Raw genomic sequence first — 27,521 nt, 5'->3', positions numbered from 1 at the left:
TTATTTCGATTGCTTGCACAACCGCTATATTTATTCCGCATTTTACAGCAGTTTAGCGTTATCATGCTTTGGTTTTAAGAATGTGGTAAAGTAGAAATATGTACCTTCATGGCCAAGGCAGCAACAACTTTGATGAATGTCATAACATTGAGGGAAGAATATTTTTTGTGTTTATAATTATTTTACATTCTACATTACTCTCAGATTTAAATCTCCAAGAAAAAAAGAACAGAAACATCCAAGAGAAAAGAAAAAGAAAAAGAAAACATTGGACTCATCTCTATTTGTTTAAACTGCAATAGTTTAAATCGTCTTCAAATCTACCATCTACATCAATAGATGTTCACACGGCTCCACGACACGAGTCGTGCCGCGCGGGTTGCCGACCATCTGTTCGCCATCTACGGTCGTGCACACGCGCAGCTATCGGGGGATTTTCACGTCCACAATTGTCTAGTGCCTTTTTATGTATGTCCGGTGTTTGTGACGTAATGGTACTTAGGAGTAATCTTTATGAGGTACCTACTCGGGCAGTATAGTACGGTTCTTTAAATTGTTTGGACTTAAAGTTTAGGCGGGAAAAATGTTTAAAAACGTCTCGCAAAACATTGCTTTGAAGAATTGTTTTGTCAAAGTAGGCCCCATAGGATAAAGGCCCCTTAGTGGTTACTGAAGGTTTTATTTAGGAGGGCAATAAAGGGCCCAAATAAGGGAAGAAGAAGGATTTTGATGGTCTCTTTTATTTTTTCACCAATTCAATACATTGTCCGATATTATTTTTACGGGAAAAAGGTTTTTGCCGACCTTTGGGAGTCGCCTGAGAAAAAAATTCTAAAACTAAGCTGTTCTCAAGCTCAGAACCTTTGCTTAAAATCATTGCTTTTTCAAACCATACATTAACCTTTTCGAGTACCTTCGTCCGGTGTGAACATATACAAAGTTGTTATAAGTTAGTGTACTTAGACACTTACTAGATCTTAAAAATAAACTGAGCCATTTGTTTGGCGTACTTCTCTCTGTTATTCCAAAGGTGACAAGTACTGGGACAAGTAGTTACAAGTAGTACCTGACGGCAGTGTAACAGACATTCAATTGTTTTGTAGTGTTATTCAAAGTTTCTGTGTGTTTTATATCTTGACTGTTTTGTTACTTTTAGTAGATAGTGTCTTGAGAAATAGAGTTGAAAATAATGTTCTTCAATATCCATCGGAATTAAGTATATTGAAAGTTATTAGAGCCTATCCAGTTATCGCTAAGAAAGAACATGGCGAATTATAGATAAATAATCAATAAATTTTAAAACAGATAAGGACTTAATATGGTCTATATGTTTTCTCAATAGAAAGATCTAAGGTTCGGATCCCCAGCACGCCGTAGCTCTTCTCAAAAAAAGGTTCACAAGGCTATCAATCTGCACTCGGTCAGCGCGGTGAACCGTGGTCTAAAACCCTCTCATTCTGGAAGAAGACCAATGCCCAGCTATGGGACAGTATTAGATTGACTGCTTAGCATGGAATTAATGCATCGACAGGTGCGAAATGCAAATTACATTTAATTGAAGCGAAATAAGTTTAATACAGAACTTTAAACGACAAATAGAGTGATTACAGATAATTAATACATCACTTACAGACATTTACGAGCGAGAATTCATATACACTGTCCTAAGATTACAGATTGAAGATGCAATCCAATTAAAGGTAATTGGTAAATAAAGTTAATAAATTGTAAACTGACTAAGTTTCCGACCCACTTTAGTAACTATCTCACTTCATGCTAGTAATAAGATAGTGAATTAGTTGTCAACTATGCTAACTATATCACCTGGTGGTAATGTGGCAGCTGAGGTATGATATGCGGTGCATTATAAAGTGGCTAATCTATTTGTAAATGAAGTAATTGTACGCTTAAGCTCAATAATAAACGCTATTTATTACTATTTTGTGATAAAAGTAAGGAGCATGCAGTCAATTTGATTTAAGTGATCAATGTTACTTATGGACATCTGTAATCAACCACGTAGGATAGGAGTGCTGCTTGAAATTGATTACTGGTCTATTACAACTCCACAGGACTAAGAGGAAATGCCTTTATTTAAATGAAACTAACTGATGAAACTTTAAAAGTGTAAATGATATTTCTTTTCGGTGAACGGTATTTAAATTATGTGTCGAGAACTAATTAATGATTTTTTGGCTTTTATAACTTCAGCACGTAATATGTATGTATGTATGTAATATGTTTTTTTTTTTTTTTTTTTTTTTTTTTATAATATGGGAGTAGCAGACGAGCATGCAGTCCACCTGATGGTAAGTGGCTACTGCCGCCCATGGACATCTGTAATCAACCCCAGATAGGCTTAGATATTCCTACCTAAGGTCGGCCACAGATGCGCTGCTACCCCTGAGGACTAAGCTGGAACGCCTCGGAAAAGTCTGTCTCCCTTACCACACCCTTCAAACCGGAACACAGCAGCGCTTAACACTGCTGTTATTAGGTAGAAATAGGTGTGGCGGTGGTGCCGCCGGAGTCGAACCACAACGGGTTCTACCTAATAACAGCATAACCTTCTAATGTATGTAATAATGTATGTATGTATATAGGAAACAGGTATTTTGTGAAGTAGCTACGCGCCTCACAACGTAACTCTGCTGCGACATTGGCACGTAAATTTGTACATTGGCGGCAGTTATTAAATCAGTAACGTGGGCTCGATATTTGGAGCCGTGGGCCGAACGTGGGCAGGTTCGATCTCGGTTACACCACAACCCATTGACAACTGTTTTAGCCTTGATTACGACTTTGTGGGCAGTTGTAATGGTGTAACTTGTTTTGATAAAGAATGTATACCAGAATAGCTTAAACATTGTAGAGTATGAGCGAGATGTAAATAGAAATGTAAACATTTTGAAGTAAAAAATAAGGAAACAAGTTATATTATGTGCATTGTATTAATTGGAGGTTTATGTACTGTTTTCCAAGTAATCGATTTAAAGATTTGTTCTTTAATTCATTATAATTATTATGGTCTTGAATAAGTTTATAAATATTTAAGTAATAAACATAGAGGTGTAATCCTTATTGATACTTGTTTTAGATCCGGATTTTTATTACGACACTGACAGACCTTAAAATATTTTTTTTTAAATTCAGTAGCAAGATCTGTGCCGCTAAATTGCCGCTTACGGACAAAAATATTTAAATAAACACTGAAGGGACAGCGTGCGCGCCCATTCTTTTGTCCCTTATGTATACTTAACTATGTTTGTTAGAAGTAAATTAGGTCGCGTGTCCCAAGATGCTGCTAACAAAGTGCTTCCGGTTAAAGGTATCGTAGCAGGTTTGGACAATTTTCACTGTGTTTCATAAAACTAGCGTTAACATAAAATGAATGTTCTGAAGTAAATACATATTTACTTAAATTACTTTACTTTAATTAAATACTTAAAAGAAAGTATATATGAAGAAAGTAACAAATGAAAAAACTACATTTTAAAACTATAATTCAATAAAAGTAACATAGCTTCTACTTACACACAACTTACATACAAGTTAGTTTTCAAGTAAGTTAAGCAAGTTTTTATTAATTTTTTTGAGTAATTTATTTAATGTATTGACGAAAGCCCAAGAAACTTCTAATGTGCACTTGTGGATTCAACCCTGCAAGAAAAGCAACACTTATTGTGTTTACAAACGCAGCGTGGACGCCTGTTTTACCAATCCGTATGTACACATTTAAGTATGTTTGCCGACCGCGAATCCCGCGGCGTGGGCCGGCGTCTAACTTGACACATCCGGCGGCACCAGTGGCCAGGTTTGGGCAATTTGACTGTTTTCACTGAGATTAGCGTGTCAACACCGCAATCGTCTCGTTGGTGGTGCAAATTGGTTACTTAAAACACTATTGAAGAATCACGGCTCGTTTGTCGCGCCTCGATCATAGTTTTTCTTGTTAGCGAGATGGTATCGAAGTCATAAGGCAGATATCACACGTTGGTCTTACTTGTGAATTTGGGATTTAAGTGCTTCGATATGTTATGTTGTTTGTGAATGTCTGGATTTAACCGGTAACTTGAATGCAAATATCAAACTTGAAATTAATCGTTTCCGAAAGTACGTAATAGTATTGGTAGATTTGATTAATATGAAGTGCCTTAAAATCTCAACAGAGTCAGAAATTGTCATGTTTGCTAACGTTCTTATGTTTATTGGCCATTAGAGAATATACTCGTACTTATCTTCTCTGGGTTCTTAGTGGGAGGTAGTTGGGTGTTAGTTGTCATAATGAAATAGTATTAGGGGCAAGTTTTCTTTTATGAAGAATTGTAAAGTACTTACCAAATTCGTACGGCTTGAGGATAATATAATTTTCCAAACTTAAAATTTAAATTTATTTAAATTTAAATTTTTTTTTTCAAAACTTGTATTATTTATGAATCATCTTTATGGTTTTGATTTTTATGTCCCTTTCTATAAAAAATCATTATTTTTCCAAAACCTTTATCTATGGTTCAAAAATCCAATTCATATGATGTTTCAACGTATTGCCAAGGATAGTTGAGGACGGAAACTCGTAACGAGCGATACTTCAAGTGATTGTTTCCTACTGTCATCGGCAACTCGATACCGCTTCCGCCGGTCCAACTTCACGAATTTGACTTTAATGCTTCAAGGATATGGGAAGCTCAGGGCGGCTTTATTGTTGTTATTACTGCTTCTTGTTACAGTCATAGGTTTATTGCTTATTTGATGTGTTCTTAAAACAGCCTAAATGGTGTTCTAGCTTGAAATACAAGTACTGTCTTTCAAGCTAGAACACCATTTAACTTAAGCTCCAAAGAACATTTAGCCACCCATCTAATTCCATCAATCAACTCCAGGTAAGGTTGGAGTCCTATAAGATATCGGCCACAGATGTGTTGTTATTTTCCGGTGATACCAATATCCAATTAAACAATATAGTGTCAGCTGACACTAAATGAGTTTAAAGTACCTACTCGCAGTGTTATTTGACGGGTGGTTTCAAAACTGCGGCCGCGGATCAGGTGAGCGGGCGCGCTAACGCGAGCGGACAGCCGCCACCGCAACTAGGCCGGCCCGCTCCGTTTAGGAAAGTTCGCCGCAAGACAAGTGTCAACCGTATCTCTAACATATATGATGTAGCTATAAATTACTGACATGTGTAAATTTAAGCGAACAACAACTAACAATCGATTAAGCGGTGGAGATTATAGAACTTTGTGGTTCTACTCCGGAAGCAGCGCCTATTTCTACCTAATAACAGCAATGTTAATCGCTGATGTGTGACATACTTATTTGAAGCGTTCCAACTTAGTCCTCGGGTGTTTTAGACAGGTGTACGGTATCGTATAGATGGTTATAGGTTACTAGCGGTTAAAGGCTGCAGTAACGATTTATTATGTTTACCATAACGAACGCTCGCTTGGTTGGTTAAAGTAAAATAATTAGCGCACGATTTTAATACAATAATTTTATTCAACGCCAACACTTATCCGAAAACATATTTTACGAGTAAAAAACTAGTTTCGCTAAAACCATCGCCTAGTGTTGTGGATAACCGGTTATTCCACGAACATTTGGACACGATGTGACTATGATTCACAAAGTTAATTTGTTATTGCTAAGTGTTTTTTTTTTTTGTTTTAACCATCGCGATATGTTTCGCGTCTGCATACGTACGCGGTGCGCGGGAGCTCACCTGTCATGTTTATATCAAAAAACGTTTAAAAAAATAGACTTAAACGATACAGTTAATTATGTCTTTTGCTTTTTTGATACAAGTTCTATACGAAGTAATTATATAGATGCCTAACGTGCAATACATAAATAAATTTAATATTACAATTTTTTATTTAACTTTCATTGTCAAAAATAAAATAATGTAGCTAAAATATTGTTTTTAAAAAAGATAACATATTTTAGCTACATAGGTAGCTACAAATTCACATACCTAAATTTACTTCGGAAGGAGTTGCGACTTCTATGTAAAATGGACTATATTTCACTAACAATCCATCGGGGTTACTTCACTATATTTTGCACATTTCAATTGCAATTGCAACGCACGCTCCAGACCTTGCAGGAAGTTCTGTTACAATTGAGTTATTAAGAGCCGAACGCCAATATAGATCATTACCACCGGCCATACGTCTTCCGTGTTCGGTTCGGAGTGCGGCGTGCCAGCGCTCGTAGCTCAGTGGCGCAGGTTACCGGAAATTACATATATAGTTAAATATAATTTTAAATACGTCCGTTTAATTTTGTTCGAAATTTAGGGGTTTATTATTAAATTTGTGAAAATATGGATTAGTACCAATGAAGTAGAGATGGTAGTGTTAGTAGTATAAACCTCTGTCTCTCATGCCAGGGGTCCGAGATCTATGTCTCTGGCACCTTCGTATTTTAAATTTTATTGTAATTATAACTTAAACGGTGAAGGAAAATATCGCACGGAAAGTCTACTAATTCGTACTTAGGTCTAGGTCTATGGTCTCTGTTTTGGCTATGGTTCAATCCTTTTCATTCTAACCCGTATCTAGTACCTTTAGTGACTTATCGCAGACTCGTATGTATTGTACATCAATTACTAATTAAGTTATTGTTTAAATGTTGATATTTCGACCAAGTTGAATCGCAGAAAATCATTACATCTTTATTTATGTGACTCGTAAGTTTTATCACAGCGAACTATAAGTTCGAAATTGTAAACATAAAAGGAAATATATAATACATTCCTCTACAGTAAATAGTTGTTATTTTTGATTTAAACGATAAAGTGAAACTAAGGTGGAATGCCCTATGTTCCGAACAATATATCACACGAGCGGTTAAGAGGCGAATGCAACGCGTTAACGCATCCCGCGTTGATAAAACATTAATCAATGAGGCGCATCGTCTCTGTAGGGGCACTATGATTTTAGTATTTTTTTAAAAACTAATAAGTTGGTAGTGGTTCGAACTTTAACACCTCTGTTTTTTGTAGTCATCCATATTTGAAATTTTCATTTTTTCAATAACATTTCCATTATAGGCATTATAATTTAATGTGGTGTGTCAATCAATGTTAAAGTACTCCGGGCCTCCTTGAGAGGTAGAGAGGTACCCGTGCTCAGTAGTGCAAATAAAGGATTTATTTTTGACTAAAAGCAGTGATATAGACCAGATCTACGAAAAGTCGTTTTCCTAAGACATTTCTTTTCCACCCTATGTTAAGGTTTGGATCCTCTAAACACCCTAAATACGCACATATTGACAGACTTTTTCATAATATACTAGTAGCAGACGAGCATGCATTTTACTTGAATGTAAGTGGCTACTGCCGCCCATGGACATCTGCAATCAACCCCAGATAGGATTAGATATTCCTACCTGAGGTCGGCCACAGATGCGCCGCTATAGATGAGGACTAATCTAGAATGCCTAAGAAAAGTATGTTTCCCTTATCACACCCTTCAAACCAGAACACAGCAGCGCTTGACACTTGTTATCAGGCAGAAATAGGTGAGACGGTGGTGCCGCCGGAGTCGAACCACAAAGGGTTCTGCCACCCCAAACCTTTCAACTACACTATGCTTCTGACCGTTATCATTGTCACCCTACGCCTAGCGCCATTCGTATCGGGGTCGACTTTGATGCTCCTGCGCATCTCCAGAAGCGTCATTTATTTCGTTCCATGCGCAAACGAGGTTCAACGAACTCGCATATGTTGCTACCAAGCACGTTTGTTCGCTGATTTCTTTATTGATATTGCGCGAATGAAATCAGAGCCCTTCGCATTTTATTACTGATTCAAACGTTGCACTTACCGTTGGTGTAAGTGATATTAATAGTTTCTTCGGTTCCCGGTAGCTGGTAGGCAGATTATTCAGATTGGTTTCTTGAAAGTGTGGACGGTCTGGTTACGGTTAGTTTGTATTTTTCCAGAATAACAGAGTATATGCTTAGAGCTGTTAATACTTCCCTGATGTTTATAAAGTTGCTACAACCTTTGTTTCTCAGTAATAAGTAGATACTATCTATATTTTGTCGTCCCTATAGGTTTAAACTTTACTTCAAAGGAGATGTTTCATTTTCGGCCATCTCATGTACACTATATCTAAAAAACACGAATAATTTGTATAATTTAAGAAAAATACACATATATTTTGATAACCTAAAGTACTCCTGTTTAAAAATATTTAAAATAAGCATTCCTCATTGAAATATTAAATATGGCGGAATACTGTCAATGTCAAGTTTTCAAAAGTGTCGATGTCGGTCAGGGAACCTATGTGTACCCCACACATAGGTTACTATACTCTTTGGATGTCGGTAATTCTGTATTTCGCTGTTTTTGTCGTAAAGTTATTGTTACCTTAGTACTTTACAACCTGGTTTTTTATTTTGGGTATCCAGTCATTATTTCTGAATTTAATTAATTATTTATAATAATTATAACAAAACCACCTTTTAAATAGTATCTGGTTTTATAGATGTAAGTGACATGTCAAATTAAAAAAGAAGAAGTTGTCAATTTCGATATGTGTAAAAGTGGATATATACATTTAATATGATAGTGGAATCCAATGTAAACGTTGAATAAATATGTACTTATGAGAAGATTCCATTTCAATCCTGAATATGTTTCCGCTCTGTGCTTACGATTTTGGACTGATTCTACTTTACTTGTTTACCCAGCTTATGTTTTATGGACTCTTGTGATTTTCGTGCGATCGCTGTGGATTGTGTTGACAAGGATTCAATATCATCAGGTAAAATATACATCAGTTAGTTGTATTAATCGTGAAATAATCGTTAATAATTTGAAACTAGAGAAGCTAATCTTTTTACATTTCTCTTTTTTTACATAATTACAATAGCAAGACAAGGACATTCTTGGGATGACAAAATAATCAGTTATTATTGCAACTGCATTGCTGGGCAACGAACCGTACTCGTAGGTAGCTGCGCTCACATTATGACCATTGTTTGATGTTTGGGCTGAGCTCGTCACAGGATATTACAGAACCTGCTACATGATTGGATGAAAATATTCATAAGGGGAGATATTGAAAATGAATAAATAATGTATCTAAGTGAATAATAAATAAAATATTATCTAAATGTGTACTTAAAGTTGTTTTATTTACACACTTTAATGTTTTAACTAAAATAAATTGGTATAGAAGTACATATTTTGGTATTTTTGTTTTAAATCAAGATTTATGAAAGTAAATATAATTAATGTTTATCAAATATAGGTATTGTTTCTCAATATATACAATACAATATTTATATATCTACGCCCATTCGCGTAAAAAATATATAATGTATATAGTAAGTTAAAATAGAATGACAGATGACATTATTACGGTAATCACTACCGCCATGATGTTTTTCCACTGTTGTGTTGCAAGTTTAAGTGTAAATTATTGTTTTTAAACAATTAAACGAACATGATTTGAAGAAAATGAACCCCTACGAATTGTTCTTTGCATGTTTTCTTAGTTTATAGTATAGTGTACAAAAGGTGGCCGGGAGCCCATACATTTTGAAACATCTCCTTTGCGGTTACGATTTTTATAAAATTTTAAGGTTAATTAAATAAGGTTCGTTCAGTAAATAAGGTTGTGCTAAACATGAACATTTCCTCAGTTTTCGAAATTTACTGATAGTGACTTCTTCGCGTAATATTTCCTGTAAGTATAGATAAGTTTTCTATGCAACGTTCTATTGCTTCGAAGCTTATCAATCAGTCAATAGCAGGACATGCGCTTGTCCGGGACCAATTAGCGCAAGTGGCCCGGGCCAATTCATTCAATTTGGCCCGAGGCCCAATTGAGACCACAGATTGATGAGTGTAGTGGAATTAATGGTTCTTGGATGAGGAAAGCCGCTTCAATTGAAATTATTGTCAAAAACTTGTTTTATGACAACAATTATTGGAATGGTTATTTCATTACGATTCTCAATAACATTTTACATAGCACAACGGTGTCAATGTGACCATAGACTTAGTTTATTTTTGCTACGATTATGACCCATGCAAATATCGATTGTTTTTTTTACCAAGACTTAACCAGGATATTTCAGCATTCGACTTTAAATTTAATTGCGATATTTTGAAAGTTACTTCCAATTTATTTATAGTGACATAGTGGGGACACATCTGAAAGTCTGTTACCACATTATTCAGAACATAGTACCGTTCTTTCATTAGCTGTCAAATCTCCACTGCTGGACATAGAAGGGGATTTTCGTAATATTTAGTGTGCTTAGCTAAGTTGTGCGTGTTAGTAACTGTAATAAATTATTAACTTTGCAGAAATACGTAGCTACCTGTCGCCTGGACTTAACCGATTAGTCGCGATGCATTCCAATCTGTTCTACAACTTATTAGTCGCTTACGACATTCATTAAGAAGTAGAGGTGCTATTCCAGGTCGACTCTGGATACAAACGGAGGCGATTTGCTGCACATTACAGCAGTGATATGAGTTTTTATTGAACTCGATCAAGAATCGAGACGTTGATAGGTCGAATTACAAATTTTACTTCCTTAACTTAATTTGAACGGGCGATCGAGCTGTCTAACTCTCGATTTCATTGTTTGAGGCTTCGATTAAAACGTTTTTATAAGGGTACAGATAAGTTCTGCCGCTAACAAAATAACTATAAAGTACACATCTACTGCAATACCTACATGGTACTCGTTAGTTTCCGAAAGGTTTTCGTAAACACAAAAAGCGTGAAACGCTAAGTAGGTGGTTCATGTATGTAGACGGGACCCTTTGATACAATTGACACGTTTTCCGCTATTTGTCATTAAGTATTTAAACAACGGAATCTGTCTTCGCTTGTTGGATCAAATGTTTGCGCAAATACCTCAGCGTATAAAATTTCCGTGTGTTTTGGGCGCTCGTGGCTACTTGAGATTGGGCAAATATTGATAAGAATGGTCTTGAATGACAATTGATATGTAAATCATGGTTGAGCAGTGGATAGCCTAGTGGTTAAGAATGTCGGCCTCACGATCGAGGGGTCCGAGGTCCAAACCCCAGGCACGCACCTCTGATTTTTCAAAGTCATGTGCGTGTTAGAAATTAATTATCACTTGCTGTACGGTAAAGGAAAACATCGTGAGAAAACCCGCATACCTGAAAGATTAAAAAAAATCTCAAAGGTATGTAGTCTACCAATACGCACTTGGCAAGTGCCGTGGACTATGGCCTAATCCTTCTGATTATGAGAGGAGACCCGTGCCCAGCAGTGGGACAGTAATGGGTCGATGTTGATGATGATGATGATGTATATATTGGTTACAACAATGCGGAACAAATTGACAGTCTTTTTAGAAATTGTCACTACAAATATTAGTTTTGTAATTTGTATTGTATCAAGCTTTTGCCTGCGGTTTTATATTAGTGGACATTTTATTGTGTGGCTCGAGTTTTTGTTAAGTAATTTTGTAAAGGTGAAAAATATATTGACATATAAACAGCCAGACGAATTAAACATAAACCATACTCTTTACAACTTAGAAGAATGTATCAAATCTGTATGAAAGCCCTGTTAAAAAAATCTTTAAACCAAATAAGACAGAATACTTGGAATCAAATATTTTCCACTATATAAAACAAAGGATTGTTTATGAAGAGCAGAGCCTTGCATTTATGTAGAGCGCATTGTGTAGTACTTTATGTAGAGACTATAGAAGAATATTTATAAACTCCACTATATTTATCTAACGTAACACAATATTCGTGGGTGCTAACTTTGAACGTATGATTCAGCGTCACAATATTTGGTATCGGATGAATGTAAACATCCTCGGAGTGTTTATGCTAACTTAACAATAAAACATAAAACATGTCAGTTTTGGCGATCACCAGCAAAAAATGAATGCAAAGGTCACTGACCCTAACATTTTTTGCTATAGGAATAATCGTGCTATGCTATAAACATGTGCTATTTACTCATAAATATTGCTGTATTAAGAAAGTCTTAAATCTTGTTCTTTTTTATACATTTTATAAGTAGTAAACGAACATGCAATCTGTTGGTAAGCAAACACTGCCGCTTATCTTTATATATAGTATATTTCTTATGTGCGTGTGTCACTGAACTCCTTCTAAACGACTGGACTGATTTTGATGAAATTTGTTGTGTGTGTTCAAGGGGACTTGAGAATGGTTTAGATTCACAATTTAGTCCGTGGGAAAAGGTTTTTTTAATTATTTTTTAATTCGTAAGTAGTTATAGAATCGGAAACTATGCATTTGATCAAGTGATGATCTTTAGCAAAGTTGTTGTCCAAGAGCCCACGAGGATTTGGGATTTGAGATTTTGGGGTTGGTAAGACCAATTTTCGACAGATGGCACCACTGTCATTCCAATGCAGGTACAAATTTTCCGTTTTATGTATGTCATATTATTTCTTTAAAATGCGGGCGAAGCTGCGGGCACCACTAGTTGATATATATAATTCTGATAATATAATATAAAACTCAGATAGGTTTTGAATTCTACTGACGCTCGGCCATAGACGCGTTGCTACCCCGAAAGGGTTAAGTTAGAATCCCTCTTAAAAGTGTATCTCTTTTACCACACTCAAACCAGAAGCCAGAAGCGCTTAACAATGTTGTTAGACATAAGAAAGAAATAGATGTAGTGATGGTGCCTTCGCAGTCTTATCACTAAGGGCTCTACCACATTGAAATTGTAGTTAATTGTAGAATAAATCATTTTGTTATTTTTCTCTCAAGACCGCGAACATTCAAAAAATAAATGTTGGATTACGTTTTTAAACTGCCGATGCAGTGAGTCACTGTTTAATTTGTTTCCCCTTTTTGTTACCTCGTGGAACCTTTTGTTATGTAAACGATAAATTTCTGTGACTTACAAATTAGAAGCAGCTTTTGATTTGATTAAATAACTCTCTACCGCTATTGTTTCCGTCCATATTTCAAAAATGGACATAACCATGTTCATACAATAATTCACAGGAAGCCTCTACATAATAATTTACACTCTACAATTATTATCCCTTATAAATGATCCATAAAAAGGCACACCTGCATTTGTGGTAATTACACAGTAGATGCGTCCGACCCTCCGATTGTCATTCGGTAAGTTATGATGCGCCTTCCTTTATTTCCTCCATCACGGATATGTGGAATCACCCTTCTGTGAAAAGGTAGCGTTTAAACAGGGTGTCCATAGATTTTAAAAAATTTAAGGATAAAATTTCATTTTTCTATTATTATAGGGGCTACAAGTGACTTTGATGTAAAGAAATGTTACTTGTTTTAACCTTTTACCTTGCTTGTATAGGTGTTGGAGACAAAATATTCCGCGAATTTAATCTTTATTTTTTTCGTTAGTTTAATTACAAGAGGAATATAGATTATACTATAAGGAATTACATTTATTTAAATGCGCCAGCGCCTTAAGGTAAATTAGAAGGCTTTATTTTTATCAAAAATAATATTTAATACTTACATTTACATATTTTAGTTTACTACATTTTTTTATAAATTTTTATAAACTAGAAACCTTTATAATTTCAGAAATCAAATTCTTATATGATAACCTATAAATCTGATATCTTTACCTTGCTCAAAGTATGGTCACCCTACACAAAACTTTTATTGTTTCCAGCAGGCGTTGCGTGTCGACATAATTCAAATTTCGTCGGCTTTCATAAACTTACATCTTTATTGTGTGCGCTACTGACTACTACAAATAGTACATTACTTTCTCTATGTTGCTAGATAAACGTATAGCATACGAAAATAACGGGTCTTACTTTTATTGCCCAAATTCCTAGGGCATTAGTGTGTTTAATCTGCCGAGAAGTAAACCTGGTAACCGCATTTTTGGCAAAGTTAATTAAGTATTCAAGGCTATATAAACATCAATAAGTGCGTTTATATGCATTTTTATTTAATATAGAACTAGCAGACGAGCATGCAGTCCACTTGAAATAAGTAGCTAATGCCGTCTATAGACGTCTATAATCAACTACAGATAAGATTAGATTCCTACCTAAGGTCGCCGCTGATCCTTAGGACTAAGCTGGAACTCTTCGGAAAAGTATGTCTTCCTTGCCACACCCTTGAGATGAGAACATAGCAGTGCTTAACACTGCTGTTCTTAGGCAGAAAAAGCTATAGTGGTGGGGCATCCGGAGTCGATTTTTTTAGCAAATTAATGAATTAAGCAAGATTTTTCCTTTAACTTCTCTTATTCGTTGCGTAAGCACACCATTCAATTGACTATGTACCTTTAATTGCGTATTCGGTGTAATGTAATAATGTTTATGGTGTTCGTCATGGGCCACGGGGACCAGTGTACCGGATCATTGCGTTGTATTGTAATCTATTTCTAATGGTGCTTTGTAAATCACACGTACGATTAAAGTGGGATGCTCCCTGCTTTAATAGTTACTATTATTATCGAGTTATGGTATAACTGTTTTGATTTTGAAAATAAAAACATTGGTTAATTAATTCATGCTCCTTTAAAAATTGATTTATCGTGCTTGAATGTTGTTTAGCTAATGAAGGGTTTGTAAGTTCGTGGTAATGAAAGCTTGTAATGAATAAGATTTGTGTCCCACAATAATTTTAATCTTGCAAAAATACTAATTCTGATCCCCGACACTATAAGAAAAGTCTTTGGGCTTTCCGAGTGTCTAATTTAATTTATCGGAGGACGATGAGGATCTCTACTTAAAACGCTTAGAACTAGGATAATATTATTATAATTGTATAGAATGCATAGATTAAATAGCAAGTACAAGTACGATCTTTCTAACACTGTTTAAAAAAATTTAACACTTTATTTTAAATGTATAGTTATTTTTTTAATTTACATAATCCACTCAAACGCTATCATGTATTGGCAAGCAAGGCCTCAAAGAACGCTCCAAAATTCAACAAAATATTCGTAACAAAACAATTATCGACTCTACATATTTTAGCGTTCAACAATCTTTATCTAGTACCTTCAATAATCGTTCGTCTTAAGTAGCTCCTATAATTATGCACTTCCGTGTCCAAACACGGGTACCGTAGCTATCAATTACGGAACATCAGATAACTGCTACCAAAAATGGCGACCGGTCACATTAGATCATCTCAGGTTTAATTATAACCTGGGAAATCTTGTCAAAACTTAATGTCTTCATAACTGGCGTCGAAAGCTTGGCGTGACATACAGTGTGCTGATTAACAGAAAAGAGGTGGTGAAACTCTTTGCAGTTGACTGCTGGTATCTTTTTTATACTATCTACTACAAACAGAGATACCGAAGTTATAGTTATAAATAGTTCCTACGGATGTATTATTTAGTTTTTGGGTGTGGCAATATATCTATGATTAATATCATATGAAATCCTGCTTTTTATTGAAATATGAAATAATCACGTACATATGTCTATGAGTGAGATAACTATTACATGTTAGATGAACAACTGCGTTACTAAACTGAGGGCTATGCCTGCCTACTTTAAGTTATTTAAAAAACATACAACTTACTAATATTCTATATCTGACAAACTGACTTCGCATAGGTTAAAGCGGTGTGATTAGATGCTTAAAAATTCCAGAAATGTTCCTCATTGATGTGAAATGAGAACTAAGAATAGTCTATTGACAATTTACCTAACTGGTGGATGCAAGTTGTTTACTTAAACCTAATTTAATGATCATCGTTTAAGCATCTGTAATCTTCAACATTTCTTTCACTTTTTGATCATCATGTAGATGTGATTGAGAAAAAAATATAAAGCCATTGTAAAACCTATTAAATTTTATCGAGTACCGATAATGGAAGGAACAATAACTGAGCAACGTAGCCGTAATTTACGCTTACCATCACGCCGTACAAGGAGAACCATTAAGGTATCGCCAGATAACATCGCTGGGCAATTTTGGCCACAAAACAAACAGGGCGGGGGTAACGGGAACCGATGAAATCTTATGGGAATAATTACAACATCACGGTGATTGTATGAATGAAGAAATTATGTTTAAGGATCGACCTTTACTGTAATCAAGTTTTGAACTTTGATTGGCAAAATTTAGATTAAGTATTAACAACGGGCGGCAACTAAAAATTGGGTACAAATATATATCACTACTCCGATATGGTTATTTTGCAAATTATATTGCAATTGTTAGAAATTAAATTTTATTGTGCAATTGAAAATTTATTTATTTTTAATTAATTTATTTGAATCTATAAATTAATTATGGGTATTTAAAAAAATACAAATAAAAATCAATTTCCTTACAAGTAGGACCAATCAGCGCCCCTAGTGGATTGTGTCAGAACTTGGAAATTGTACGGGCCAATACGTAAACAAACACCAAAACAGTCATATTTGTCAAAACGTAAAAACTCATGGTAAGGGTACTGATAACATCGCTGGGCAATGTTGACCACAAAACAAACAGAGGGCGGTGGTAACGGGAACCGATGCAGTCTTATGGGAATAATTACAACCTTCATGGTGATTATGTGAGTCGCAATTTCGTAAATGATTATATGGTAATGAAGAAATTATTTTTAAGGGAGAATACAAATCGATCGGTATCTTTTTGTTCATTTTTAGTCTCTTACAGATTTAAAGTTTAAATGAATATATCGTACGTATACACTCATTATAGGGGAAATACTCTAGTTACGCCAGTAACAAACATTCAAAAATATGGATAAATAAGTATTGCACCCAAGATTCTTTTGCAAATGATGTTGCAATAGTTATCAATGTAAGTAATCGTGCTTCGATCATAATTTTACTTGGATTAATTTCATTTTAATTTATGAAGAGCTTTCATATATTTGAAAAAAAAACTAGGTGTGTATAATATGACCTTTGTCACGTAGTGTTACAGTTATTAGAATTATGACCACAAACGACATTAGTAATAAAGAATGAGTTTCATCTACCAATTCATCCATTGACCATTCATCCGAGTTTGAGTACCAGTAACAATTAATGACCAATTTGCCAAGTTAGTCACGACTCACGACTATTAACATATACATTATTGAGTGCGGTACCAATATGACTAAGGGTGAAACAACGATTTCTTCATGACATCGCATGCGTACTTTCCCCGTGAGTCATGACTAATGTGATAGGGTTGACTATCGTGACTTATTTCCGTGCTATGAAAAATCGAAAAGTTTGGTTTATATTTCCGGTGATTGAAAGTTAAATAAGTTCCGAATGTTTCCTAAAATAATTATGTAAATGGAACTTATTTTGAAATGTTTTTTGTTAAGTAAATGCTTTGTTACATGCCACAGAAATATGAAAAGTTTTATAAGAATCGTGAGATCAGTTAGGATATTTCGTTAACATAAGTGTAAATAAATAAATATTGCGTATTCATCAATCCTGCTATTTATTACAACAAAATGGCAACAGAATAACTAACAACAGGAAATATAATCCTAACGTGGAAATCTCGTTATATTAAATTTTTATTATCATATCATTTTCTCGATTTTTTTAAACTCTGGGTTTATTTTCTTCACAATGTATGTTTTGAATATATTTTGCTAAACGAACATCAATACGAAACTTTAGTCAACCCTGCATAAGTCTACTAATTTAAGCGAGTTGATGTGTCCAGCACGAAATATGAGACAAAATAAAATACAACTGGGTTCGGGAGCGATAGGTACCGGTTAATGAGGCTGACGTGTCACTGAGGGCACAGGCATCTTCCAAGGGATACGTCATATCGTTTCTACGCATATTATTTACATAAGGCGCATACTTTCTTTGACAACCCATACATAACACACACGTATATTTCTGGGGACTAAATTACCTAGATTAAGAATTTACTAGATACTGCTCGTTATTAATACGTTTCTATCTATCTCTATTCGTTGCTATCTATTTATATTTGCTTACTAAAGATTGTAATGTGTCAATTTCTAGTACATGTTTTTTTAATGTGAGTCTTTGGTAGGAAACATCGGATAGATTGATTATTAATAATCGGCGTAGGTGTTTAATGTCAAACGTAGTTCCATGCTCCAAAAGCACATTATGATGTCAGTTCCGGTTATTCTAGTTACGCCCCGTTAGTAAAAAATCTATCTTAACCAATTTTTGCTTAACAAATTTCGTAATTTGACATTTTGTTTAGGCAATAGAAATTGGTACTTACTAACGGAACAATTTTTTTTATGCTTCCACTATCCAGTACGTTCATATATGGCTGATTCTAATTACTCGTATTTTCATTAGACAAAGAAGAGTCATTTGTTTATGACACCATGCTAAGTGATTAGGGCCGGAAGGGGTGCAACGTGCAGGGCGAGAGGACTCGTAGTTAATTATCCTCCTCATTACTAATGACGTCAAGACCTTTATGGGAGGAATGTGGATACGTTACATTCTTTCTACGCGTTCCTCGAAAATGAAGCTATGAAGTAGAACATTCTTATCGCATTTTTCTCTTGAATCTGATAGAAATAGCAAACGAACATGCAGCATGCCTGGTTGTAAATTGTAACTCACACTCATGGACATTCTTAAGTTACTGCATATAGGATTGAGGTCCTTTTTAATCTACCTAGATAGGAATTTTTGCTTATAAATCGTTTATAAGAGAGTTTAGAGAGTTCTTAGGAATAGCAATACATTCTATTCTTAAGAACTCTCTTTCTCTTCACTTTTAAAAATGAAACAGCAGACCCACTGCAGGTAGATTAGAGGTGTACCATCACAGGCATGAAAGACTTCTACCACCTTTAAATCTCTAGTATTTATCAAGCCAGCACATTCAATTAGAGGCCATTACAACATGAACCTCACCCATTTTACTTTCGGAACCATAATTATTTAATCAAACCTGGAACTTGGATTATAATTACAGTAATTACAAGCGGGGGCACATATCGTAACGTACAAGACGTATGACATGACACTCGTCAGCCGCCTGTCAAACGGCCAAGTGGAGCGGAATCAACTAAAAAATGATATTACACTTAGAATATAGAATTTGTAGAAGGCACCAACATCGGCTATAAGCATAGACTTAGAATTTTTTCGCTACGCTATGTATCTATGACTATAAGAATCTTGGCGTCTCAGCTTTAATGAAAGGAAACAGCTATTTCCACTAATCCTCATTCCCGATTGGAGCAGCGTGGTGTACGTTCCAGGCCTTTCCTACTTGTTGGGAGAGAGCCGCGCATAGAGTTGGTACTAAAGATAATAATATGAAATTGGAGTAGGTACATAGTAGCGTAGTTTTAATAGAAACAAATTAGTTAGACACATTTTTCCTCGTGACTAAACACACTAGGTTAGTTTCCCTGCTAAGCATAAATTTCATCCTGGCCAAGTGCGAATTGGTCGATTTCGCATAATTTTGAAAACACTATAAGCTCTGGGACATAATTATGTAGACTAAGATTTTTCCAATTTTTTCCAAGAAAAAAGGAAATCACACTTACCATATTAGGTGCCTTTTGTAAACATTTTTGTATTCTCAGTTACGTCGTAGTCTTTTTGTAATAAACTCATCATAGGCGCGTATCCGTGCCTCAGAATCAATAACTCATCCGCTCAAGCTCGGGATTCATGTCGTAAAGGAAAATTAAAAATAATGGTCGCTTTCACTTAAATATTAATTACGGGCGTCAAGTTTGGCTGCGTATGAAGATCGTTTAACGACGCGCAATCAATGTGAGGAATCGTCGATACGGCGCGCTCTGTGCCCATTGTTTTATCTGTTACGTGCCGTGCCGTGACGTGCCGAGCCCGTGGCCCCTTGAACGCTATAATTTGTGCTCGTGATTAGCTTAACGAAAATCATTATAATTGTAGTGTATAACTAGGATAATTAACATAAGCTAGTTTAGTCCACTTAAAGTTTCATCTTAATATGTTATACTCACATTATTTTTACATTAAATATCAATTTAATTAGTTTCAATACTTTCATATAACTTAGGTATTTACACGTTTTATACATATTCAATTAGACGATAATATGTACCTTTATATTTTATTTAAACAATAATATAGTCTTGTTGTGTATTTAATCTACATATAAATAGGTAGGTATATTATATTAACATCTTACTTTACCTACCATAGATATAAATGATCTGAAGTTATATAAACAACACAAGTAATAAGGGATAAGGAAAAATATAACAAAAATCTTATTCACATAAACATGCACAAATGGAAACACGCACCGAAATCACATTTATCATACGTTTCGTTTTTGCCGTTACAAAATTCAATCGGAGTTGGAGATAAATGCGGTGGATACGAAATTAAGTTATTACTCGCGATATTTCTTACATCGGCATATTGAATCAGACGCAGCCTCCGTATCTGGCTGTAACGAGCCGAGAGCAAGTTAAACGTGTACTACATAGTTGCATTTATAAGTACTCTGTATCCGAAATCGACACTTTCGGACATTTCTTACATCTGACACACCATTACTGACATATACAATTCAATTTTTTTTTCAAACCATATTAATGTAAAATTGCGTCACATACAACATATGAATGCCACTTCAGGCGAGCTTTATAAATAATTAAATTATCCATTAGTTATTTAATTGGATAATTACTTTCGGGTCCGAAATAGGGACCATTTTGTAAGTTCGAATTCTTACATTATGCAACATTTTAAGTACTTTATATTTGAAAGAAAGAAATTTAGAATTTTTTGGCATTTACTTATGTTTATTCTGGACTCCGTATCTTTGTAAATGTATCTACAGAATAGCCCACCGGTATTGGCATTGGGTAGTCTAAAAATGGTTTTGTTGCATGGTAATATATCCAATGCCCTTATTAGTTACTGAAAGTGGATAGTTCTGTAAACGGCTAAGTACTTGACAGCATGACAGAATTACAATTCGGTTTATTTAATCTGTCACGAATCACACTGAATTAGATTGTTAGTGTTTAATGCGATTTAAGTCTTTGTTAAATGTCTATTTTATTACCTACGAGCTTTTGCCCGCGGCTTCGCTCGCGTTACATAGTAATATTTTATCACCTTGGGGGTAGAATTGATCAAAATCCTTTCTTAGCGGATGCCTACGTCATAACATCTACTTGCATACCAAATTTCAGCCCGATCCGTTCAGTGGTTTGGGCTGTGCGTTGATAGATCACTATGTCAGTCAGTCACCTTTGAGTTATATATATTTAGATTACGGGGTACTGTGACGATTTTAACTCGAATGGCGGAAGCTTTCGATCTTGTTTTTTTGCGAACACGGCTACAATAGTATTATATAGACCTATTAATTTAAAAAGAATTAATTTTTCTTGTCCTACTGCTACTGACTTCGATGAAATTTACTTCTTACCGAAAACATTTACTTCTTACGTTAATTTCTTCTTTCTGAAATAAGATATTTTGCTTCATTATTAATTGGCAGAGGTGTTAACACTGGTGGATCGTTCACTAGTATCTAGTGCCATTGAATTATTGGCGCTACGGTGCAATATAATGATAAGTTTTTATTTTAATTGTTGCAGGAAACAACGTCGACACCCAGCAGCGGCAGATCGACCAGAAATCGAACCAGTGGTTTGGTGCCACCCTCACCAGCACTGGACGGAACGGGCCCATTGTGGTAAGTGTACCATGTCTTATTGAGCGTACATATATTTTGTTTCCATATACGTACGCAAAGGGATCCAGGTTCGATTCCGTATAAATTACGAGGTGACGAATTTTACATACCAACTATAGATTAATAGTGATAATGACCAAGATACTATCTTGGTATTTTTGAACTTATCTGTGTAGAATTGCGAATAAAGAATGAACGGTAGATAGGTTATATTTTTAAAATAGTTTTATTGTAACTAAATTATTGTTATTATTATAATGTATAAAACTTACAGCGGGATTTTTCTAAATTTTCATAGTAATATATTTCATTAAAAATTAGACACTACAACATAGACAGATTTAGATTTGTTATCGTTGAAAAAATAGCAACTATTTTAAAATATGGAGTCCAAATATTGCGAACTAAAAAAAATCTAAGTGATAATTAAACGTGACTATGTAGGTACATTGTCACAGCGAATCACCTTACGGTGCGCCGACCCTGAGACCCATAGTAATACTGACCTATAAAGTTTATGGGGCGACATGGCTACACCCTTCCTGCTACGCCCAAGACGCGAACTGATTGAGAATTGTTATGTCACCATTTCGTGGAAGTATTACCTAGCCTTTATTTTAAATCAAACATTATCCTTATTTTGTCTTCTGCTTTACTGTGGGGTATGTCTTCGAATACAATTGAAACTCAAAATCAAATCACATTTATTCAAAATTGATTCATAATATAGAACACTTCAGAAAGTTTTTCGTAATGAAGAAGAAGCGGAGAAAGAAACTTCGTACGTGTGCAAATATGCATCGTTTTAAAAATAAATGTTGTTTTTACATATATGTTTTTTTTTAATTTTACATAATAGTAATTAGTTTAAACGTAAAACATCCGACTGCTTAAAAAAATCCTAACAGAAATAGGGAAATATATTATGGTAGTCCTACGATTTAGACGAATCCAACGAAACCTCATACGTTAAAATCCGTCAAGCTGTTTGGACTATAGGGCATGTCAAAGAATTAGACATAGACGTACGGACACTACGAAAACATTCCCCTCCGTACTCGGTTAAACAGGTTTACGCCAAAGAACGTTAACTGAGTGCTAATTGATAGACTTTACAGACCTAAAGAACTTTCTTTTAAAAAACCAAAAGTAAAAATTGGTATGCTGCATTTATTTTTTATTTATCAACAGGCGTGGCGTATCGGTAAATATATCGGCACGTCACGTAGATGATCTAGATTCAATCCCATAATAAGCGAACATACAAAACACACATTTACATTATTGTTCTAAGTGTGGGTGTTTGTGTACTTGACTCTAAGCACAGTATAACTATATATAGTACTACTGTATATCTATACAGTACAGATATACAGTACTGTGCTCTAAGCGTGTTCATGGCACCCATGGTGCATAAGATATGAGTGTAAGGCTCTAAGTAGAAACAGTTAACGTATTTATAAAATAGAATAAAGTTTAGATATTGTTCATGTCGAAGAAAACAAGCAATAAAACAATTAAATGTCTACTTTAATAATAATAAATAATCATTTCATATAAGAACGGATGGTTCTACAATTTGAACCACGGATCTCCAAACCTCAGTGGGAGGCCAAAATCCAGTACTTCAGTAGATTATAGCTGTTGTTTAATAACTTTTAACGAATAAAGCTTCACAAACACGAAGCACTTTGCAAAGACAATGTATCAAAAGATTAATTAGTCTTACCCCCTTGCGAAAGCTTGGCGTCTCAGACCAAAACAGAAAGACAACGCCTCAATATTGTATTAAAGCTAGTTAAATTGGGACGGCAGAAATAGATATCGTGAATTGGTTTTCTTTTTGAGTGTTGTTGATAAATATAAGCTCTATCTTACTGACACGAGCAATGCGAGTTTTTTCAGCAACTTTAAATCGATACCTTAATTCGCAAATCAGCCAACTCCACTTTTTGTCAAAATGTTTTTTTTTTATTTATTTTGATTTCGTTCAACGCCATTTACTATAAACAAAAAAACATTTTGACAATTAGTGGAGTTGGCTGATTTGCGGATTAAGGTATCCAAATGACTTTTTAATGTAAAGATAACAAAATACAATTAATTCTAAATTCTTGTTAGCATTGAACGCAAATGACATCATGAACGCTTAAGCAACTCATGTATATGATGCGAATTAATATTTTGTATATTTTAATATCTTGTATGAGAGTCTATGTTTATTTTTTAGTCCGAGGTTGGTATTTGCAAGTAGGTCGTCGCTTTACGGGGTTGGCACTCCATTAGGTCACGGGGTCGTCTTTACGATTTGTGGACACAAGGGTTGGCTATCGCAGGAAATGGGGGCTGGTGGAGCTTTTATAGGTGATACGAGGCTAACTTTATGCGGTGATTCCACTGCGGCTTGAGGGAGTGCTAACAGTTGAGCTGCTTTGGTTTTACCCTGATTATTGTTGATAGAAGTGTTGCTATTTGGGGTTTGTTTTGATTTATTTCAAATATTACAAAGTTGCAAAGTTAGGTACTGTTAACCAATAGCACTTCCTAGCCGAGGCATTCCAACTTAGTCCTTAGGGATAGCAACACATCTGACGCCAACTTTATGCGGTGATAATTACAGATGTCTATGGGCGGCAGGAGCTACTTACCATCATGTAGTATGCTTATTTGCTACCTGAACATTATGAAAATAAAAAAATGTAAAGCAAAGTCCATCACGCTGCACCAATAGTCCACAATCATGTTACACTCAGAAGAGGAGTCTTTTACTAAAAAAATCTTATCCTCCTCCAACATTGTCATTACTCACGGCTTACTCACGAACGTCTTTCCGAAACGTTTTTGCATTCCGTCCGAACGTTACGGAGAAGTTGCGTTTTTCTCCGGACTCCTTAAGGAGTCGGAATGTTTATTTCGGTATGCCGAATTAGTGCAAAAACCAGCCCCGCTTGCTGTCGCGGCAATTTGTTTAGTTTTGTTCTTGTTCCTCTGGATGTGGACTGCATCGCTAATGGATAACGTCACAGGGTGATGTGAAACTGGTGTTTTATTTGCTTTTCCTTTGCGTCTTTCCGTTGAATAACGATCTTCAGTTGTGAGTTAAGTGCACTTTATTAAATAAAGCACTTTGTCATATTTAGGTGTGTATAATTTTTGAATGATTTAATTAACATAAATAAAAGATTAGCTATCTTAGCGTACTCGTATTATAGGATATTTAGTATATTTTAATATTAACATAAATATAATATTTCTTTGTACCTAATGTGTTTACTCCCTTTTTAATGTTTATGTTAATTTCCAATCATAGGTACGTTTATTTTGGTGTAAAAATGTATTAAAAGTACCTTGTTAAAACTATCAAAGTTTAGAGCTGCATATTTGTTTAATATTTATGAAAATAATTTTAAAATCTATAAACTGACTAGCTGACCCGGCAAAAGATGTGTTGCCATATAAATAAAAAAATGTTAAGAGTGAACAACCCTTATCACTTAGGGGTATGAAAAATAGGTAGTAGCCGATTCTCAGACCTACTGAATATGCATATACAATTTGGTGAAAATCGGTAAAACTAACATTGTGACACGAGAACTTAACAAGATATAAAGTGTTACAAAAATGGCGCAATCGATCGCGTAAGTGATATTTGAGTCATATTTTCAATTAAACAAACATCCTGTAGTGTCCTGTACAGGCGATATCGTTTAAAAATAGTATATTGATTTATAATTGCAGTCTTGATCAGTCGCCGATGTTTTGCCGCCATTATTTATAACAAATTACTTCGCGTAAGAACTCACTTGTGTAGAGTGGCCATGATCGAACACCGTAGCGGACAGTCCTGTTTCTAAGGCACGATTTTATGTAGAATTTAAAATACTTTTGATAATTAAATTTTGTTGTAATATTAGTATTGCATTAAATATTTCTTTCTGTTAAAGAAAAAAAACAGAATAAGCAAGCATGTATCCCAATTAAAACGTAGCCATTTGTCCTTTAAAATTTATATTTTAAGTATTTGATTCAATTCACTTAACTTAACGTACACTTAGTTTTGTAACTTGATATTATAGAGCAATGTCTTAACACATTTAGTTTAAGAACTTTAAATTTAGTCACCAGAATCACATAATTATGCAAATTTTAACTGCGTCTGACTTTGTTGCTTTGCTTTACGTACGGTTTTAAGTACGGTTCAATTCCTATTTCAATCAGTCCTAAATATTAAAGACATGGTCACCCCACAGGTTCGCGATGTGTGATCCGTTTCTTGTGCTCAGTGCGATCGTTTTGTTTATTTTCCTTCGGATATTTTAAACGATTCTCACGCTTCGTATCTTGCAGTTTTTTGAACGCGGCTCTGTTTTCGGCGTGCTCTATATTGATTTTGTTCTTGGTCTATATACAGGCGTTCTCAAAAAAATATCTATGGAAAAAATATTTCGCAAGTATTTGTATGTTTTATTTTGGCGATGTATAAAGTATTTATGAACTTGATTTGGTTTTAATAAATTATTCGAAGCACATTTAAATTCATATTCGCAAAGTATGAATATATAAGTAGATTTATGGCGAATTTCTTGTATTACAATGTACTCGTAATTTCCTGCGCATAATATTTCGCGCTCGTTTCACGCCATGTTGGTCCACATGACAGTAATTTTCCACTCACATCCGATCGCCTATCAAATACTTTATTATAATTGCAAATAAATTTCCTGCGATAAATCGCGAGATATCGCGACGTTTGCGACGTCTCGTCACCGTGGCCGACGCCGGTTGCGTACGCGCATCTGCTTAGCGTCAAAGATTAAATACTTAGTAATACTTTTCATTTATTTTTTATTGAATTAAGTAGCTGGATACTTTATGTCTCCTTTAAGTCCGATGTGAGGATTCCATTTTGTTATTAATAATTTGAATTCAGATTGTAATAAATAACTTACCGAGTTAATTTATCATTAACGACAAATTGACAGTTATTAAGATAAAATTATGAAAATGAAAAAAAGTTTTTAGTAGAATAATCTTTTTTTTAAGTACAAACTGCAATAAGCATAATAGACACTTTATATTCAATTTTTATAATCTTTAAATTGCACTATTTTTTCTCGATAAAAATTAAGGTTTTGTATTCCCGTTGAAACAGTTATGTTTTATTTAGGTATATTTTACATTTTATTCTATACATTGTAAGTTGTGACTCGATATATTTAATCTTTGATGACTGTGTATGGCGTTACAGTGAGGCCAGGCGTTGCTCTATAAGGCGCTGGGCTGATTGACGGCGAGATATCTCCGTCTTCTAAGTACTCGTATTGTTTACTTTTGTACTTATGCCTCTACTCACACGCTTTCCTTTCTATGTACTTGTACTAAAGATCTACTCTGACTTTGTAAGCGAACTTATCGTGATACAGGAGTGTCAGACTGCAACAATGTAAGGATTTAAATATACGTAAATTTGGTTAATTTAATAATAATAAGGTTTCGTTAACATTGCATTGGACAACTTGCACTTATTTGACACTTCAGGCGCCATATTGCGAATTGGAAATTGTAATGTGATGTCGAATTACAATTGTAAAGAATAATATCTTACAATAACGTAAACACACGTGTAAAATTCTTCTTTGTACTAAACATAATCGGCAGGTATTGCTTTTTCTACGCGTGTGTATGTTTCGTTTATTCGTTACAGGTTGGTAGAATTTAGTAACATTTCTTTTCATTGAACAAGCAACATTATATTGATTACAACCGAGAGTTATGATTGATAAAGGAACAATAAGATGTTAAGGTAATAATAATAAGTGCTTATGACGGCTAAATGGGATGGATAGAAATAAGACTACATTTCTTAATAAAAGCG

The 27,521-nt window shown here is 34.8% G+C and overlaps 1 protein-coding gene across 3 annotated transcripts in view; it reads left to right on the top strand.

Annotated features, from left to right (window-relative positions):
- if (integrin subunit alpha inflated) overlaps positions 1-27,521 on the top strand; it is a 112,760-nt gene that overhangs the window by 43,704 nt on the left and 41,535 nt on the right. For all 3 annotated transcript variants that reach the window (XM_073088183.1, XM_073088181.1, XM_073088182.1), the window contains exon 3: positions 21,549-21,646. In XM_073088183.1, coding sequence (XP_072944284.1) covers positions 21,549-21,646 — 98 coding nt within the window. The remainder of the gene's footprint in view (positions 1-21,548; positions 21,647-27,521) is intronic.

This window comes from Epargyreus clarus, unplaced genomic scaffold (genome assembly GCF_041222505.1).
Source record: "Epargyreus clarus isolate Ecla_fem2 unplaced genomic scaffold, WU_Ecla_fem_2.2 ptg000026l, whole genome shotgun sequence".
Taxonomy (NCBI): domain Eukaryota; kingdom Metazoa; phylum Arthropoda; class Insecta; order Lepidoptera; family Hesperiidae; genus Epargyreus; species Epargyreus clarus.
The sequence above is the reverse complement of the archived record's forward strand: the minus strand, read 5'-3'. Positions and strand labels throughout refer to the sequence as shown.